The 19,663-nt window shown below is 52.2% G+C and overlaps 2 protein-coding genes across 4 annotated transcripts in view; both read left to right on the top strand.

Moving 5' to 3' along the window:
- The first annotated feature begins 7,698 nt into the window (after nucleotides 1–7,698).
- On the top strand, nucleotides 7,699–14,896 carry mkrn2 (makorin, ring finger protein, 2). 3 transcript variants are annotated; one of them, XM_030086761.1, is made up of 11 exons: nucleotides 7,699–7,852; nucleotides 8,065–8,226; nucleotides 9,169–9,297; nucleotides 9,419–9,555; nucleotides 9,641–9,734; nucleotides 9,880–10,018; nucleotides 10,157–10,222; nucleotides 11,080–11,228; nucleotides 11,742–11,852; nucleotides 11,946–12,090; nucleotides 14,610–14,896. In XM_030086761.1, the coding sequence occupies exons 2-11, from the start codon at nucleotides 8,201–8,203 to the stop codon at nucleotides 14,760–14,762; spliced, it is 1,149 nt and encodes a 382-aa protein (XP_029942621.1). In that variant the 5' UTR covers nucleotides 7,699–7,852; nucleotides 8,065–8,200; the 3' UTR covers nucleotides 14,763–14,896. The 3 variants fall into 3 exon arrangements, with proteins under 3 accessions (XP_029942621.1, XP_029942619.1, XP_029942620.1); XM_030086759.1 differs by having other exon boundaries at nucleotides 9,641–9,775; nucleotides 9,858–10,018; XM_030086760.1 differs by lacking the exon at nucleotides 7,699–7,852 and having other exon boundaries at nucleotides 7,975–8,226; nucleotides 9,641–9,775; nucleotides 9,858–10,018.
- A 631-nt stretch (nucleotides 14,897–15,527) lies between these two features.
- LOC115384484 (protein FAM107B-like) overlaps nucleotides 15,528–19,663 on the top strand; it is a 31,278-nt gene continuing 27,142 nt past the window's right edge. The window contains exon 1 of the mRNA XM_030086769.1: nucleotides 15,528–15,631. Within this exon, the coding sequence (XP_029942629.1) occupies nucleotides 15,608–15,631 (24 nt within the window). The 5' untranslated portion in view covers nucleotides 15,528–15,607. The remainder of the gene's footprint in view (nucleotides 15,632–19,663) is intronic.

Below are 19,663 nucleotides of genomic sequence, written 5' to 3'. Positions count from 1 at the left end.
AGGACACATTGATTGCTCTCTCGACCCTCCCTCTCTCTCTCCCAGCTGCAGCCCAGCTTCACCTCTGGACCGCTTCGTCAAGGCCGTCCAGCAGCGACCATCCCAGCTGGAGCGCCGAGGGGAGGCGGGCCAAACCACACACACTGCCTGGACTGATGAGCCACACACACCACACACACTCCCTCCCCACTCTCAGCGTCTCCACCACACCTCTCTGCTGCCCCCTAGTGGTGAAGACGTGTTGCTGATGATGAAGCTGCGATGCTGATCCGCTCGTCTGACAGCAGCTTGTCTCACGTGTCTCGCTGTGTTTGTGTTCAGGTTGGCTTTTTTTTTTTTGGTCTCTCACTTCTAATCACGACTCCCTTTTGGAACTGATCTGAACTGAAGTATCTTTTTTTTTACCACCGCCCCCCCAGTTTCTGTCTGAGTTTCTTTAACTCTGCTTCTTTTTCAGGACGGAGCGCCGTGATTGGCTGCCTGGGTGTCTTTAAAACTCAAGTAATTTTGTTGTAACTTGTAACTTTGGTAACTTGTTGCGATGACAGTAAAGGCTGTTCTGATTCTGATTCTGATTCTGATTCTGACTTCTTCTTCGCTTCTCATAGCCACTTTTCTGTCTCTGCTTCTCCACAGTTTTGTTTACCGTGTGACCTGTGACCTGTGACCTGTCTGTCTTCCTGTAGCCTTGCCCACTCAGGGCACACCGGGAGGCTCCTGCTCCCACCGCCCCTCCCATAAAATTAGCACAGGATAATTGATCGCAGAAAATTTAAAATATTATGTTATGACATAAAATCAGCCTTGGTGAACCATACATTAAGGGCCTGTTCGCACTTTTTTTCCTCCCTCTTTTTCTTTTTTCTCTTTTTTTGGCGACCTGGGAGTGCCCCTCCACGTCATGTGCCCCCATGCAACTGCGTGCCATGTCTGCCGAGTACACTGCCACTGAGCAGGAGCAGCAGGGCAGGTGGAGTGGTGGAGGTATCTCATGGGTGGTGCAGCAGCTGCATCTGTACAGATCATAACAGGTATTTTCAATGCCTTGCCTGTTAAAGAGCTTTTTCTTCAGCGCGCCACTGGATCTAGAGACGGATCAATAAAACACACGGTGTCTTAATACCTGATGATTTGATGGTCAAAACAGGAGCAAAAACCCATGTAGAAATTAAAATATATTTGTAATAATGTTACCTCTGTTACTCCCAGTCTGTCCCCGAACCGTGGTTGGGAGAGCTGGTTTATTTACCGTGGCTCGTTGCTGGTAACCGGCGTCCAGGGTTCCCGGTGGTGTAGAAGGAAGAGGAGGGACGAAGGAGGTGCTCCAGCGGTGCAGCATTTATTTTGTGTCTCCACTGAGGTGAAACAATCCACAACTTGGGCCAGTAATTGTCTAGACACTGTTTAAGCTATTTTCAACTGAAATAAATCCTGCTGCTCACTCTGCTGCATCACTTCTCTTGCTGTCACTACTGTCCCCGAGTCCGCCGAAACTTTTCCTACGTCACAAGCACAGCGTATTTCTTTAAGGCACCCTGCTGGCTGCTAACACATCTTTTTATAATGATGTATAAATTAAGGCTGTGACTTTAACGCGTTAGTTACGATTAATTAATTACAGAAATTTTAACGCGATAAAAAAATTATCGCAAATTGTCGCGGAACGTTTGTCACCGGACGAGTTTCACCCGGACATATTTCGCTGTGACACCACAACGAAACAGCTCCCGACTTGGTGACTTTCTCGTTAACTCTGGCGACTTTCCAAAGCCTCCTGTCGACTTTTTTTTGTCAAAAGCGACTAGCAACGAATTTAGCGACTTTTTCTGGAGCTCTGGAGACGTGACAGGACGTCTGGTTCTGCAGCTGCTGTCCTCAACGAGCTGCGGGAGCTGCGGGAGCTGCGTGAGCCCCTCCCCCGTCCCAAAGCTCCCACAGGCGGCCAGTCTCAGCAGCGCCCCCTGCTGCAGGCAGAGCAGAGAGCAGACCCACACCACTCCTCCACACTTCAGATGAATCGCGCTGCGCAAATACGCCACTGCTCACTGCTGACAAACCAAGAATCAACAGAAGAAAATTCATTTGTAGTTCTAAACATATTTAGGGTGTTTTTTAACCCACATTTTGCTTCTCCCATGACGTTACTCCTCTCTCCTACAGCGTCCATTACAATTACATGCAAATTGCAAATTAGGTAACGACCTCATCGAGCGACTTCTGGCGACTTTTAGGACAGCCAATAGTGACTTTCCTTACTGGGGAGTTGGCAACACTGCTCCCGACGACAGCGCACTGCTTGGTCTCCTGCACAGAAAATTTAGATTTAAAAAGCCAGCGGATGGCAGCGTGGATAAAACCACAGCTGGATGCACATTGTGCAGCAAAGAATTTGCATCCCATCGCAGCACATCCAGCCTGCTGTATCATCAATCAATCAATCAATTTATTTTTGTACAGCCCAGTATCACAACAACAGTTGCCTCAGAGGCTTCAAGATGTTACATTGGTCGGTAAAAGTAAAAACAGTGAATAAGCATAATGGTAATATGTCAATATTTACAGTAACGAGACAAAACGAAGCAACCACCGCCTTCGACCCTCACAAAGGGTCGAAGGTGAAGGCATTCATCTGAATGCTAAGCCTGTCGCAGCAGCGGCCAACACGCAAGCCTGGCATACAGCTGGAGTGGAAGAGGACGTCACTCCGACTACTTCCAGGACCCTCGCCCAGCCCAGCAAAAGTTGCACTAATCAGTGTGTATTGGTTTATTTGTCTTGGTTAAATTCCTCCTTCCTTGCTGAAAAAATGAACAGTGTTTTGTTGCTTAAGCTCATGTATCACTATATTGATTCACTATACCAAAATCCATTAGAAAAACAAAGGTTCTCACTGATCTCAGGTCAAATATCGATATGAGATTAATTGAGATTAATTAATTACAAAGGCCCTAATTAATTAGATTAATTTTTTTAATCGAGTCCCACCCCTAGTATAAATACAATTATCTACACAAGTGTGGCTCCTCAACATACTCTAAATAAATAATTTAGACACTTATTACTTATATTAAGTTTTTTTTTGGGGGGGGCGGATATTACTGGCTAAATAGATGAGAATTGAAATATTTAATAATGAAAGAACAACAGAGAAACTGATGAAGCTCTCATGATCAACTCTGCAGCTCTCTGGTCTGTTGGCCATCCAACCTGCCTTGCCTCCAGCCAAAAATAAATAAACTTTTACAGCTGTTGCAGAGCAAAATGGGCTTATTTCTATTTATTTTATTGTACAGACAAGAGATTAATTGATCAGCAATACCTGAATGAGGATGGTGAAGTGGTGAATTCTGTTGAACCAGGAGACTGGAGTCCTCTTTTCTTCATCTGCTCATGGAAGGCAGCTTCAATCAGTAATCCTTCACCAATTCTTCCATAAAAACGCCACTGTTACACCATCCAGCCAGAGTTACTGGAAAAAGTTGCTGGAGAAGCGGAGCCAGCACTGAGGGGGCGTGGCCTCAGAGGGGCGTGGCGTTGGCTGGAGGATGAAATGTCAGCAGGCGCTTGATGACGTCACCCTGCCGAGCTTTGTCCTTGTTCTTGTGGAGGATGTAGGGGCCTTTAGGTGTTCTTTGAGACAGACATCACATTTTCCAAGTAAAAGAATGATCTCTGAAAAACAGCCATGATCAACAGTCTCATCATCTAAGGTGTGCTGCTTCTGCCTGCTTTCCTCTGTGGCTCAAACCCCTCCTGCCGATGAGCTTCATCACATCCACGATGCGCTCCAACACTTGTCGCCTCTTGCGGACTTCCTGTCTGTGAAGTGGCATCTGAGGTCCCACGACAAGGTCCTTCATGGTCTTTTTAGGAGGACCTGAGAAGATATGCCTCGGCACAGAGTCTGTGACGGTCACTTCTCTCGTGCTCGACTCTCAGGTGTTCGTGGGTGAAGGCGGTCGCGTCACTGATAAAGGAGCTGCTGTCTCAGCGTTAGCATAAGACACGCAAAGAAAGCAGAAGAGTGTTTTGGTTTGTTCATCATATGTCCGTCACTTCCGGTTTGTTCCATCAGACAAAATGCTCTCTGCACTACAGGGCTGTCTGCCTTCTGCTAGCAGTGGAAATGGAGGAAGAGGTCTAAGTCTGGCTTTGGCCTTGTGAAATAATCATCTGATGGGGGAACCTGACTTCTCGGCCTTGGCCTTCTGGGTCAGCAGCAGGGACACCAGACTACAAAATGATTGTCAGTGTGAACTGTTAGTGCAGTTTTAGTGGTTTACTGTCAACAGCATTTGATATCAGTGCTCGGGGGTTATGGTCGGGAAAACAAGCATTACTGTCGTCAGCCTTACCGTAACAAGTCTGGGAGCCTCTCCTCTGTCCACATCGGGGTTATCTTCAATCTACATAAGAGATTAATATCATTAATTATGCTAGTTTACCAATCATCATCATCATCATCAGGCATCATCATCAGTAGGTATTTTACATAAAAAAGAAAAAAAATGAATACATTCTGGGATGGTATCACTGAATTATTCTGACAGCCAACTTGTCCAGACAAGTAAACAATTCATTAATTTATGGTCTTTAAGTATTAGAGTCAATTAATTGATAACAACAGGTTGATTTCAACCAGATGACAACGAGAGACCCCATCCCATCATAATTAGCAACAGTACAGCCAGGTTCACATCTACAGGAAATGTCAGGCAAGCAAACGGTGGCCATTTTGGACTCCAGAGGCTAGCTAGCACTGTGCTAACAACAGGCTCGCTAACGCTGTGCTGAATTATCTCACTTTAACCAAATTGATATTTTCACCAAAGCATCAACAAGTACAAACATAACTTCCTTGCTGGTCATGAAGGGATTTTCTCTTTTGGTCCCTGAGCTTCTCAGCGCCACCTTTTCCTTTTGTTTTGGGGTTTTTTTCTCCACATTTTGGCCTACTCGCATCCATCCAAAGTTGCCGTCAGATGTCCGTCTCGTCTGTGTGTGATTAGGTGCGTTCGACGTGAGAAAGCCAGAGGCAGACCTTTAAGACCTCTGAGCCGCCCCGCCCAGATGTGGCCCGGGTCACTGATACGTAGGACCTACGTAGGGCGTCGAAAACTGGCGAGACCCGAACGAGATCGGTCCCAGAGGAGCCGCTGTGAGCTGCTGGAGAGCAACTCACCCTGCCTGGCCCAGCGCTCGGGTTCAGACCGGCCGGGGATTGGACCCCAGCCCTCTCCTCATCAATGGTAACACGCTTCATTTGCATAAATACACACCCCCACGGTGGGAGTCATGAGAAACACAAACACGGAGAACATAGCGTTGTCCGAGTTGGAGGCTGACTGATAACTCCGCCCCACGGCGCCGTCCGCTTCGTCTAGCTCCGCCTTCCTCTGGCTCTGCCATCGTGAACACACCTGTTGACAGGTGACAGCAGCTGCAGAGTGAGGGAGTGGGTGGGACTTCACCACCGCAGGGATGAAATGTGATTGGCTATCAGCAGCAATCCCAGGTAAACCAGCCTCTGGCATCAGGAGCTGTCCAGCTGACAGCCCAGCCTCCTTGTGGAGCGGACCATCGCGCTGTTGGCGGTGTCACGTCAGTCGACCGGCCCACTGAGGCAGCGGCCCACCAGGAAACCTCCCGGTGCTCCCGATGGCCAGTCCGCCCTTGGCCGGTTCTCCTCCTGTTCTAACGTTATGGATAGAAAGAGGAGTTTAGATCTCGGCCTGGAGTTCTTGAGTTCCTGCTGGTCCAGGTTAGGGTTCTTAAGTTGAGCGCCAAGTCCACCAGGGACAGCCCTGCACAAGTGCATCTGTCTGCAGCCTGCAAGACGGAGGCGTGTCGTGTAGTGGGCGTGTCGTGTAGTGACGTCACTACACGACACGCCCACTACACCGCTACACGGCACGCCTCTCTCTTGCAGGCAGCAGGCAGAAACACTTGGAGAATAGTTTGAACGTTTTTCAGCTGCACAAAATTCTACGGTTTCGCTTGTGCATTCTTTGCCCTATAATGAATGTTTTCAAAAGCGTACAGATGTCGTTGTTGTTGGTATTATTATTATTATCTAAGCGGGAAAACACTTTTTAAGGCAGGATTTAATGAGCATTAAAGCAGCAAAATAGCCTAAAAAAGTTTGCATTACTTCAGACTCTGAAAAATTTAATTTCCATTAATCAATAGGGATTGAGGTGGGAAATTTTCTTTGACTGCTACAAGGAAAAACATTAAAATTAAATAAGTAAAAGAATGTGTGATGACAGTAATTGTATTCATCTTTAATGGGGAATTCATTTGTGAATTCTCCATTTTGTAGGCTCCTGAGGAGAGAGCAGTGTGACGCCCCCTTGCTCCCATGTTTCACCTCTTGACCTCAGCAGCATGGGCACACCCTGGGCTCTGGGAGGCTGTGGGCCTCTCCTGGAGCTCAGCTGCTGGTCCTCTCTCTTACCTGCAACACCTCTTGGACTTTCTTTGGAATTCTGATTCCTTTAGTTCACCCTACAACACCACGTACACTCCTACACCCATCACTCCCATCACGAATCACACAGACCACACGCTGTGATAACTTTGTGCATCTCCCTCCTTCGTCTTGGCCGTTCTGTGACAAGCAGCCGTTCATTACTGCTGTTTCTGGTCTGTCAAATGTGTTTGCAGTGAAGAGGGAGATCTTATCACATTCATGTGTAATCTGGTACTTTATGAACATGTGTTTTTTGATGTCATGTCATGTGAATGGCTCTGTGAAATGTAGAAACTGAATATGTTCTACACAAACATAATATATAATAAATAGAAAAAAAATAAAACATTTCAAAGCTTCTCACATTTTATTTTACACATTATTGGCTGTGAAGCCATTACAGCCTCAGAGGACAGGGCTCGTTCCATGTTTTCTTGAACGCTCGGAGCTTCACTGCTGCCTCCTCTGATCCGAGCCTCGCCGCTGTTTCCTCCATCATTTTCTATTCACTGTCAAAAAAGAACAAACATTAAAGGTTTTCAATTAGATGTCGCAGTACACATTGAAATATGTCTCTCATCTGTTCAGGGTCATGTGCATTTATTAATTAAACTGTAACTTTTGTGACTGTAGGAAGTACACGACTGACTGTAAATATGAACAACTTTAACCAAACTAATGGAACATCACAAATGCTTGCGGACAAGCTGTCAATTAACTGATAGGGCCAGTTCATGTCACCCTCCAGCTGGTGATAATAATTACCGATATGATGCTATTAATCATTTTAAACTGCTGCACTGGACCACGCTGAGAAAAATGTGTTTCTGCTCGCTATGTTACAACACCGACCGGCGTTAGCTTAGACTCATCTCCTTAAGCCACCCCTTTTAAGTAGCATAAAACAAATAACATTTTGTCACTTATCAAACAGGCAAATAACGTTAACCCCCTCTAAAAGTTTCCTGAGTTTCCTCACCAACAGGCTGGCCTCGTTCTGTTTCATGCAATTGATAAATCTTACTTGCTACAACTATAAATAAATAAAATACACTGACACTCACAGTCTGCACACGGTCCGCCATTTTTCTTTTTTTACTTCACTTCTGCTTTGAGGCGTGTCAGGTAGCGCGGTGTAGTGGGCGTGTCGTGTAGTGACGTCACTACACGACACGCCCACTACACGACACGCCTCCGTCTTGCAGGCTGCAGACAGACCCTTCTCGCCCTGCGGGGTGCCACTCACAAAGCATCATCCAGATCTGGTGTGGAGTTTCAAAATAAGAGTCCTCTGAAACCGCAGATGGCCTTTGTCCCGTGGCAGACTGGACTGAGACAGACTGGACTGAGACAGACTGCTGAGGAGATCCGTCCCACGGGGTTTGTTGTTGGACTTCATTTTGAGGCTGGAAGCCCATATGTGTTCTTTCAGAAGCCTTTTATTTTGAAATGTGTTTGAAACCGCTGTTCCCGGCATGCTCCGGGCTGGCCGGACCTCAGTCAGTCCAGTTCAAGTCTGGAGTCCTGCAGACAGACCGGAGTCCCGTGTCTGGGTTTGACGCCGTGCGGCTCTTTCTGTTTCGTTCCTACAGGTGTTGATCAGTTCCGGTTCTTCTGATTGGTCGTCGGGAGGAACGTTAGCGCTGGCGGGTGTTCCCGGTCGGAGCAGTCAGGATGGGGCACCGCGGAGTCCGCTTCACGCTTTCAGAGTGAAGCTCCTCGAAGACGATGAGCACCAAACACGTGACGTGCAGGTGAGTCCGCGTGAGCCCGGCTCACATGTCCGAGGTCCCGTGTGAGTGGTCCGAGGTCCCGTGCGGTCCCGTCCGGTTCCGTCCGGTTCCGTCCGGGCTCTTGTTTTTAGCCTTTAGCAGTTAGCGCCGCGTGACGTCACGTCTCTTGGTTCGCCTGAACGCTTCAGGTCGCTGCGTCACCTCGTCCCGGCACGTGCACGCGTCTGTCACGAAGGTTCTTCCTGACGTCACTCGGTCTCCATGGTAACAGACTGCTATTGGAAACAGTGTCAAGAACCCACCATAGAAACCGGCTGTTCTTCAACACCTGCAACCACAGCGGGAGTCAAAACAACACGTCACGCAGGTGACCTGGGAAGGCAGAATGTCAGCCGGCAGAATGTCAGGCAGCAGAACGTCAACCGGCAGAACGTCAGCCGGCAGAACGTCAGCCGGCAGAACGTCAACCGGCAGAACGTCAGCCGGCAGAACGTCAGCCGGCAGAACGTCAGCCGGCAGAACGTCAACCGGCAGAACGTCAGCCGGCAGAACGTCAGCCGGCAGAACGTCAACCGGCAGAACGTCAGCCGGCAGAACGTCAGCCGGCAGAACGTCAGCCGGCAGAACGTCAACCGGCAGAACGTCAGCCGACAGAACGTCAGCCGGCAGAACGTCAACCGGCAGAACGTCACATGACAGAGTTTCAAATATCAGAACCTACGACAGCAGAAGAGCACACAGCCGACTGTTGTCCAGCGTAACGTCAGAGCAGAACGTTGATCGGAGCGTTCTGTCAACCGGACTTGGAACACCGTCACTCTGTGTGTCGGAGTTGGAGAACAGCATTTCCTCCAGACAGAACCGTGGAACGTCTCGCAGGGCGTCACGCAGCAGAGGTGACGGTGACGGTGTGACTGATCAGTGGTGGTTGCCGTGGCGATGACGTGCGGCGTGTCTCTGCAGGTACTTCCTTCACGGAGTGTGCCGGGAAGGCGGCCGCTGCCTGTTCTCTCACGACCCCAGCAGCAGCCGACCCTCCACCATCTGCAAGTTCTACCAGCGAGGAGCCTGCGCCTACGGAGAGCGCTGCAGGTACCGCCCCGCCCCGCCCCGCCCCGCCCGGCTCCGCCCACCACAGGGAGCGTCCGTCCACTCCACACACACTTCATTCACTGCCCTGTACACGTCTGTGTGTGTGTGTGTGTTCCTCCAGGTATGACCACATCAAGCCATCAGTCCGAGGAGGAGGAGGAGGAGGAGGAGGAGCTGTAGAGGACCCACCAGAAGTGGGCGGAGCTGGAGGCCGTGGAAGGGGCGGGTCCAAGAAGACACTGGTTCTGAGAGACAGAGGTGTGTGTGTGTGTGTGTGTGTGTGTGTGTGTGTGTGTGTGTTCCAGCTGCAGGGACTGATGGTGAGTGTAAATGTTTGTTTCAGCTGTGGGGGCAGACGGAGTGTGTGGGGGCGGAGCAGACAGGTGGAGGTTGGAGGCGGCGGCGGCTCCCGGAGCGGCTCCTCAGTCGTATGTCGACGCCATCAGGGCGGGGCTGGAGGCGGAGCTCCCAGAAGGAGGTGTGGTCACCAGAATGCCTGCGCCTGATTGGCCGGAGGCCGACTGAACATCACGCTCTGTGTGTCCGCCTTCTCCCGGTAGGCGGAGCTTCCCAGCGCGGCCCCGCCCTCTGCCCGTACGCCGCCGCCGGACGCTGCTACTTCGACGACAGCTGCCCGTATCTCCATGGCGACCTGTGTGAGGTGTGCTGCCTCCAGGTGCTGCACCCCCACGACCCCGAGCAGAGGAGGGCGCACGAGAAGGTCCACACACACACACACACACACACACACACACACACACACACACACACACACACACACACACACACACACACACACAGTCTCCTGTCCCCCCAGTTGTGTCTCCGCCCCCCCCTCACAGGTGTCCTGTCCTCCCAGGTGTGTCTCCTGGCCTTCGAAGCGGACATGGAGAAGGCGTTTGCAGCTCAGCTCAGTCAAGATAAGGTGAGTTGATTAACTCAGAAGTGTTGTTGTTGCCATGGTGACAGCTGCTGCTGCTGTTGCCGTGGTGTTGGTGTGGTGACAGCTGCTGTTGCCGTGGTGTTGCCGTGGTGACGACTGCTGCTGCTGTTACAGTGGTGACAGCTGCTGTTGTTGCCGTGGTGACAGTTGCTGTTGTTGCCGTGGTGAGAGCTGCTGTTGTTGCCGTGGTGACAGCTGCTGTTGTTGTTGCCGTGGTGACAGCTGCTGTTGTTGTTGCCATGGTGACGGCTGCTGTTGTTGCCATGGTGACAGCTGTTGTTGCCGTGGGGAAAGCTGTTGTTGCCGTGGGGAAAACTGTTGTTGCTGTGGGGAAAGCTGTTGTCGCCGTGGTGACAGCTGCTGTTGTTGCCGTGGTGACAGCTGCTGTTGTTGCCGTGGTGACAGCTGCTGTTGTTGCCGTGGTGACACCTGCTGTTGTTGTTGCCGTGGTGACAGCTGCTGTTGCCATGGTGACGGCTGCTGTTATTGCCGTGGTGACAGCTGTTGTTGTTGCCGTGGTGACAGCTGCTGCTGCTGTTACAGTGGTGACAGCTGCTGTTGTTGCCGTGGTGACACCTGCTGTTGTTGCCGTGGTGACAGCTGCTGTTGTCGCCGTGGTGACAGCTGCTGTTGTCGCCGTGGTGACAGCTGCTGTTGTTGCCGTGGTGACAGCTGCTGTTGTTGCCGTGATGAAAGCTGCTGTTGTTGCCGTGGTGACAGCTGCTGTTGCCATGGTGACAGCTGCTGCTGTTGCCATGGTGACAGCTGCTGCTGTCGTTGCCGTGATGACAGCTGCTGCTGTTGCCATGGTGACGCCTGCCGTTGTGCCGCTGTTCCAGGTGTGCTCCATCTGCATGGAGGTGGTGGTGCAGAAAGCCAGCCAATCAGAGCGCCGCTTCGGCATCCTGTCCTCCTGCTGCCACACCTTCTGTCTGTCCTGCATCAAGCAGTGGCGTTGCACCCGCAACTTCTGCAACAAGATCATCAAGTGAGACACTTTCTGAAATGGAGACTGGGGGACAGAGACTGAGACTGGGGGACGGATACGGAGACTGGGGGCCGGAGACGGAGCCTGGGGGCCGGAGACGGAGACTGGGGGACAGAGACGGAGACTGGGGGACGGAAATGGCGACTGAGGGACGGAGACGGCGACTGGGGGACGGAGACGGAGACTGGGGGACGGAGACGGAGACTTGGGGACGGAGACGGAGACTGGGGGACGGAGACGGAGACTGGGGGACGGAGACGGAGACTGGGGGGCAGGGACAGAAAAGACATGCTGTGGCTCAGACCTTCAGTGTCTCCTGGCCGGTCCACACTAAAGCACAGTGTCTCTGTAAACCAGGGGGACGGACAGTCCTGCTCAGACCTGCTCCAGATGTTCCTCCATTCCAGTCCCTGTCCTTCTTTCTGGTGTCTCCTGTTGTTGGATCTCCAGTCTCAGGGTCTCGGCCCTGCTGGTCTCAGCCCGGTCTCTGGTCTCTGGTGTCTCTGGTCTCAGGTCCTGTCCAGAGTGTCGGGTCGTCTCGGAGTTCGTCATTCCGTCAGTGCACTGGGTGGAGGACCAGGACGAGAAGGACCACCTCATAGAGCTCTTCAAGTCCGGGGTCAGGTGAGCGTCCCTGCTGGCCTCAGCCCGTCCCGCTCTGTCTCTGTCCCTGCTGGCCTCAGCCTGTCCCTCCTGTCCCTGTCCCTGTCTCTGCAGTAAGAAGGCCTGTAAGTACTTCCTCCAGGGCCGCGGCTCGTGTCCGTTTGGAGGAAACTGTTTGTATCTTCACGCTTTTCCCGACGGCAGCCGAGCCGAAGCAGAGCGGCCGCGCAAACAGCTGAGCTCCGCAGGAAGTGTCCGGGTTAGAACCCCGCCTGTCCCTGTCACTGTGGAGTGGTGTGTCACTGTGGAGTGTCACTGTGGTGTGTCACTGTGGAGTGTCACTGTGGAGTGTTACTGTGGAGTGTTACTGTGGAGTGGTGTGTCACTGTGGAGTGGTGTGTCACTGTGGAGTGTTACTGTAGTGTGTTACTGTGGAGTGGTGTGTTACTGTGGTGTGGTGTGTCACTGTGGTGTGTCACTGTAGTGTGTTACTGTGGTGTGTCACTGTGGTGTGTTACTGTAGTGTGTCACTGTGGAGTGGTGTGTTACTGTGGAGTGGTGTGTTACTGTGTAGTGTTACTGTAGTGTGTTACTGTAGTGTGTCACTGTGGTGTGTTACTGTGGTGTGTCACTGTGGAGTGGTGTGTTACTGTGGAGTGGTGTGTCACTGTGGAGTGGTGTGTTACTGTGGAGTGGTGTGTTACTGTGTAGTGTTACTGTAGTGTGTTACTGTAGTGTGTCACTGTGGTGTGTCACTGTGGAGTGGTGTGTTACTGTGGAGTGGTGTGTTACTGTGTAGTGTTACTGTAGTGTGTTACTGTAGTGTGTCACTGTGGTGTGTTACTGTGGTGTGGTGTGTCACTGTGGTGTGGTGTGTCACTTTGGTGTGTTACTGTAGTGTGTTACTGTAGTGTGTCACTGTGGTGTGTTACTGTGGAGTGGTGTGTTACTGTGGAGTGTTACTGTGGAGTGTTACTGTAATGTGTTACTGTGGTGTGTTACTGTGTAGTGTTACTGTGGAGTGTTACTGCGGAGTGTTACTGTGGAGTGTTACTCTAATGTGTTACTGTGGTGTGTTACTGTGTAGTGTTACTGTAGTGTGTTACTGTGGTGTGTTACTGTGGAGTGGTGTGTCACTGTAGTGTGTCACTGTGGTGTGTTACTGTGGAGTGTTACTGTAGTGTGTTACTGTGGAGTGTTACTGTGGAGTGTTACTGTGAAGTGTTACTGTAGTGTGTTACTGTGGAGTGTTACTGTAGTGTGTTACTGTGGTGTGTTACTATAGTGTGTTACTGTAGTGTGTTACTGTGGAGTGTTACTGTTTTGTGTCACTGTGTAGTGTTACTGTAGTGTGTGACTGTGGTGTGTCACTGTAGTGTGTCACTGGTGTGTTATTGTAGTGTGTTACTGTGGTGTGTTACTGTGGTGTGTTACTGTGTAGTGTTACTGTAGTGTGTTACTGTAGTGTGTTACTGTGGAGTGGTATGTTACTGGGGTGTGTTACTGTGGTGTGTTACTGAAGTGTGTTACTGTGGTGTGTTACTGTAGTGTGTTACTGTAGTGTGTTACTGCGGTATGTTACTGTAGTGTGTTACTGTGGTGTGTTACTGTGTAGTGTTACTGGGGTGTGTTACTGTGGTGTGTTACTGTGGAGTGGTGTGTTACTGGGGTGTGTTACTGTGGTGTGTTACTGAAGTGTGTTACTGTGTGGTGTTACTGTAGTGTGTTACTATGGTGTGTTACTGTGGAGTGGTGTGTTACTGGGGTGTGTTACTGTGGTGTGTTACTGAAGTGTGTTACTGTGGTGTGTTACTGTGGAGTGGTGTGTTACTGGGGTGTGTTACTGTGGTGTGTTACTGAAGTGTGTTACTGTGGAGTGTTACTGTAGTGTGTTACTGTGGTGTGTTACTGTGTAGTGTTACTGTGGTGTGTTACTGTGGTGTGTTACTGTAGTGTGTTACTGTGGTGTGTTACTGTGTAGTGTTACTGTGGTGTGTTACTGTGGTGTGTTACTGTGTAGTGTTACTGTGGTGTGTTACTGTGGTGTGTTACTGTAGTGTGTTACTGTGTAGTGTTACTGTGGTGTGTTACTGTGGTGTGTTACTGTAGTGTGTTACTGTGGTGTGTTACTGTAGTGTGTTATAGTGGAGTCTTACTGTAATGTGTTACTGTGGAGTGTTACTGTGTGGTGTTACTGTAGTGTGTAACTGTTTTGTGTCACTGTAGTGTGTTACTGTGGTGTGTTACTGTGGAGTGTTATTGTAGTGTGTTACTGTGGAGTGTTACTGTGGTGTGGTGTGTCACTGTAGTGTGTTACTGTGTAGTGTTACTGTGGAGTGTTACTGTGTAGTGTTACCGTAGTGTGTTACTGTGGAGTGTTATTGTAGGGTGTCACTGTAGTGTGTTACTGTGGAGTGTTACTGTGGAGTGTTACTGTGTAGTGTTACCGTAGTGTGTTACTGTGGAGTGTCACTGTGGAGTGTTATTGTAGTGTGTTACTGTGTAGTGTCACTGTGGAGTGTTACTGTGTAGTGTTACCGTAGTGTGTTACTGTGGAGTGTCACTGTGGAGTGTTATTGTAGTGTGTTACTGTGTAGTGTCACTGTGGAGTGTTACTGTGTAGTGTTACCGTAGTGTGTTACTGTGGAGTGTCACTGTGGAGTGTTATTGTAGTGTGTCACTGTGGTGCTGTTGTCCTCTCGGTGTTGTGCTGTGGTTGTGGTTGTGGTGGCTGTGGCTGTCTCCATGGTAACGCCTGGCCTGTGGCTGTGTCTTCAGTTCATGAACAGCGTCCGTCTCTGGGACTTCATCGAGGAGCGCGAGCAGCGCTCGGCCCCGCCCCTCCATGATGACATCACCGAGCTGAGGGAGGTGTTTATGCAGATGTCGGGACCGAGTCGGGACGAGTCTCCGCCCCCTGAAGACCAGTAGTCACCATGGCGACCGGCCGACAGTCACGACCAAATGTCACGGAAGGACTTTTTATTTATGAATCTAAAGCGGCGTCCGCCTGTGAGCGTCCGCCTGTCCCACTCCGCCTGTTCAATAAAGGATCTGAGGACATCCTGCTGCCCGGCTGTTCACTGAGCGCTATGCTAACTGCTAACCATGCTAACCATGCTAATCATGCTAATCATGTCAGGGCGAGGTTCTCCAGTTACAATGTTGTTTCAAATGAGTGGTGTGTGTGTGTGTGTGTGTGTGTGTGTGTGTGTGTGTGTGTGTGTGTGTGTGTGTGTGTGTGTGTGTGTGTGGTGTGTGTGTGTGTGTGTGTGTGTGTGTGTGTGTGTGTGTGTGTGTGTGTGTTGTGTGTGTGTGTGTGTGTGTGTGTAATCCAATCAGAGCTGCTTAACTTCTCAGCTGAAAGTAAAGAGTCGCGGACAGGAGGCAGGACTCCTCCTCCCGCTGCGCCTCCTGCTCTGGTTAAAGCCGGCTGAGGAGGACCGACCTGAGGGTGCTGTCAGGCTGCCTGACGGCGAGGAGGTGCTGAGGTCCAGACAGGAGAGGAGGAGGAGGAGGGGGAGGAGGACAGAGGAAGAGGAGCAGCAGGAGGAGGAGGAGGACAGAGGAAGAGGAGGAGGAGGAGGAAAGAGGAAGAGGAGCAGCAGGAGGAGGAGGAGGACAGAGGAAGAGGAGCAGCAGGAGGAGGAGGAGGACAGAGGAAGAGGGAGGAGGAGGAGGAAAGAGGAAGAGGAGCAGCAGGAGGAGGAGGAGGACAGAGGAAGAGGAGCAGCAGGAGGAGGAGGAGGAGGAGGAGGAGCAGCAGGAGGAGAGCGATGGGAGCTTCGTATGGGAAGAAGGTGAGCTGGGCTCAGGTCTTCTGCTCTCTGGGTTGTTGTTTCTTCCTGGAAACGTCCCGGATCCTGAATCCCAGATCCTGAATCCCAGATCCTGAATCCCAGATCCTGAATCCCAGATCCTGAATCCTGGATACTGAATCCCAGATCCTGAATCCTGGATCTTGGATCCAGTTGGAACTGGTTTCAGTGAGTTTGAGCCTGTTGATTCTGGTTTAAAGCGGTTGACACTCAGTCTTCCTGTCCTCATGGCCGGGGGCCGGGGTGGGGGGTGTCTCGGACCCTCTGCTCCACCCCTCGTGGGTCCCGGCCAGGGTCTTCCTCTGGCCCCTTCTGGACCGGGTTGTGGAGTCTTCCTGGGGGCTCTGGGGTCTGGGACGGCCCCTGAGGGCCTCTCTGGCCTGCTTCTGGTCTTCTCAGCAGAAACCCGGGTTGATGCTGAGGTCAGAGGTCAGGGCTCCGCCCAGAGACTGGGAGTCCTGAAGGATCGGGGTCCCTCAGAGTCCAGCAGAGCGGATCACAGGGATCAGCAGGACCAGGACATCCGGCTGCTAACTTGTTACTGTGTGGTTCATGCTTGGTTGTGTCTGATGGTAGTTTGTTCATTCATTCATTCATTCACTCTTCACCCTGTCCACAGTCTGGAGTATAAACAGCTTACTGACAAACAGACACACACTTCCACAAACAGAGACACACACTTCCACAAACAGAGACACACACTTCCACAGAGACACACACTTCCACAAACAGAGACACACACTTCCACAGAGACACACACTTCCACAGAGACACACACTTCAACAAACAGAGACAATATTCACTCATGTCATTTATGGCAGTTTGTCGGATTTCTGTGTGTGTGTGTGTGTGTGTGTGTGTGTGTGTGTGTGTGTCAGATTTAGATCGTTAAGGGCCGTCCATGCTTCACGTGTCCTTGTTGTGCGTTGGTCTGCGTGACATCAAAATTGTCATGAGTTCCTGTCGCTGGGTTCTGCTGGGTTCTGCTGGATTCCGCTGGGTTCTGCTGGGTTCTGCTGGGTTCTGCTGGGTTCCGCTGGGTTCCGATGGGTTCTGCTGGGGTTCTGCTGGGTTCCGCTGGTTCTGCTGGCTGCTGGGTTCTGCTGGGTTCTGCTGCTGCTGGGTTCTGCTGGGTTCTGCTGGCTGCTGGGTTCTGCTGGGTTCTGCTGGCTGCTGGGTTCTGCTGGGTTCTGCTGGGTTCTGCTGGGTTCCGCTGGCTGCTGGGTTCTGCTGGCTGCTGGGTTCTGCTGGGTTCTGCTGGCTGCTGGGTTCTGCTGGGTTCCGCTGGGTTCCGCTGGCTGCTGGGCGGACTGATCCACCGACGTCCGCCCAGCAGCCAGATTTCGTGGCGCCGGTGGAGCATCTCCAGAGCGCCACAGCAAGCAGAACATGACGGTAAAGAGACGGCGGACGGAGCTCCAGCCTGATGTCTCCACAGAGACACCCAGAGAGACGCTGGAGGACGGAGACAGACTGTCTGGACGGAGGAGGAGGTCTGAGACAGAAGTGAAAGTATCTGATCTCTGGGCGCCGCCCCGCATTCGGAAACAGAAAGAAAGGCTAAATAAACTCTGACGCTGCATGATGACGTCCTGACAGTGAACGAGCCTCACTTCCTCTGAATAATCTGGAATAAAGGACCAGAGACAGTCTGGAGCCGGAAGCTTCTGGAGGATCAGAGGACAGTCTGACATCCGGAGACGCTACTCCAGGACCAGGGGACAGTCTGGACATCCGGAGACGCTGCTCCAGGACCAGGGGACAGTCTGACATCCGGAGACGCTGCTCCAGGACCAGGGGACAGTCTGGACATCCGGAGACGCTGCTCCAGGACCAGGGGACAGTCTGGACATCCGGAGACGCTGCTCCAGGACCAGGGGACAGTCTGGACATCCGGAGACGCTGCTCCAGGATTCCTGGATCCGCTCTGAGCCCAGAATGGAGCAGGAGACACAGAAGCAGCATGGACGAGCTTTTATTGTGAAGGGCTCAGCCTCCTGCTCGTGCAGTGACTTCCAGGTTCTCCGTGTGTCCAGCAGGGGGCGACAGGAATCAGCTTTAAGGCCGGTTTGTGCCTCAGAACCAAGGAGTTTAACTCCGGCTTTTTTAATTTACTCCACGTGACGAGAACAAGAAAAAGATGAAAACAAACAGAGAAGTTCTGGAAACGATGTCGGAGAACAGCGACGTAGAACATCAACCCTCTGAAAGGAGAAGCTTTTAAAGAACAGAAGGAGAGGAGGAGAGAACAACATCCAGCATCCAGAACCCCGTTCCAGACCAGCACCAGGTTCTGGGTAGAACAGGGTCTCAGGTGGTTCTGGAGACGGTTTACTGAGAGGTCAACAAGGTCACGGCCTGGAGGGAGAAACTGGCTCTGGGTCTGCTGGTTCTGGCGGTCTGGAGGAGTGTAAAGAGTGTTCAGGGTGTGGACAGGTCCAGGTCTGGGATGGGGGCCCGGTAGGCCCCTGGCTGTCCTGTTTGGGGCCGATCAGAACCAAACCGTGGTGGAGCTGCTCAGGACAGACCGCATGATGGTCCTGGAGGAGACCAGCAGCTCCGGGGGCATGAAGGACGTGGGGGCGCCATCAGAGCCTGGAACTTCAGCTTGATTCCTCACAGTCCTCACCACAGGGCCAGAGGCCAAGCAGACAGAGACCAGAGACCCAGAGCTGCTGGGAGGACAGAGACACAGGCGTCTCTCAGGACAGTGGAGCAGTGTCCAGTGTCTCTGTCTCTGGTGGTCCAGATGTTGGAGCTCCTCTGGTCCACAGCCTGAAGTCTCCAGATGAGCTGCATGGTCCTAGAGCACCGGGACTCAGTCAGACCAGACTCCACCCCCTGGCTGTCCTCTGGGAGGAGCTGGACTCGCGGCAGCTGGAGGGAAACATCTGGGACGGTTTCAGGTTTCAGTGGAGCTCAGGGCGAATCTGCTGAAGGCCAGAGGTTAGAGTTCAGGAGCATCAGTCGGTCTGTCTCATTGGCCAGAGGACAAGAGCGTCTCCAGTCCGTCCCACAGAGAACCACCGCTCCGGTCAAAAAATCTGGAGAGGGTTCAGCAGGAGTTGTGGTGTTGCGGGAGGGCGGAGTTTCCTTACATTGGGAGGGGCGGGGTTTGTGACGTGGGGAGGAGTTTCCTCACATTGGGAGGGGCGGTTTGGTGACGTGGGAGGAGTTTCCTCACATTGGAGGGGCGGGTTTGGTGACGTGGGGAGGAGTTTCCTCACATTGGGAGGGGCGGGTTTGGTGACGTGGGAGAGAGTTTCCTCACATTGGGAGGGCGGGGTTTGGTGACGTGGGCAGGGTGTTGCACTGTGGGTGGGTTAAATAGGTGGAAGTGTTCTGTTGAGGTGAGCTTCCTGTATGACTGCCGTCACTGAGAGAAAAACTCCGCTCTATCCGGACCAGCGTCCGACTCCGCCTCCTGCCGCCACCTCATCGGTGACCCTGGCGTTCAGGCAGCAGGTCTGTGGATTCGGTTACGGTGCGGACCCCAGGCCGCTCCCGCTGCGTACGCCGCGGCGATCAAGCTGCCAGAGTTTTGGACAACACGATCCGGAGCCGTGGTTTCAGCACATCGAGGCCCAGTTCCAGCCAGGAGGCGTCAGCTGACGAGACGCGGTACGACTACGTGGCTCTGATTGCAGTCCACGCCTGCCGGGTGACAGGTGTTCCTGCGGGATCCGCCGGCCCAGGACAAGTCCCTGCCCTGAAGACCCAGCTCCTCCGTCTGTTCCAGAGGTTGGGCGAGCGACTTGTTTCTCCCTGAGCGGCTGTTCTCCCTGAGCAGCTGTTCTCCAGGAGCGACTGTTCTCCAGGAGCGGCTGTTCTCCCCTGAGCGCCTGTTCTCCCTGAGCTGTTCTCCAGGAGCGGCTGTTCTCCCTGAGCGACTGTTCTCCAGGAGCGGCTGTTCTCCCTGACAGCTGTTCTCCAGGAGCGTGTTCTCCAGGAGCGTCTGTTCTCCCTGAGCGCCTGTTCTCCCTGAGCGACTGTTTCTCCAGGAGCGGCTGTTCT

The sequence above is a fragment of the Salarias fasciatus genome, unplaced genomic scaffold, assembly GCF_902148845.1.
Source record: "Salarias fasciatus unplaced genomic scaffold, fSalaFa1.1, whole genome shotgun sequence".
Taxonomy (NCBI): domain Eukaryota; kingdom Metazoa; phylum Chordata; class Actinopteri; order Blenniiformes; family Blenniidae; genus Salarias; species Salarias fasciatus.
The sequence above is the reverse complement of the archived record's forward strand: the minus strand, read 5'-3'. Positions and strand labels throughout refer to the sequence as shown.

What these genes read in the sequence shown, in the direction of transcription:
- mkrn2 (XM_030086759.1), top strand. Translation starts at nt 8,201, where the DNA reads ATGAGCACCAAACACGTGACGTGCAG. An exon ending in GGCGGAGCTCCCAGAAGGAG is followed by an intron (nt 9,776 to 9,857) that starts GTGTGGTCACCA and finishes TTCTCCCGGTAG; the next exon opens with GCGGAGCTTCCCAGCGCGGC. An exon ending in GCTCCGCAGGAAGTGTCCGG is followed by an intron (nt 12,091 to 14,609) that starts GTTAGAACCCCG and finishes CTGTGTCTTCAG; the next exon opens with TTCATGAACAGCGTCCGTCT.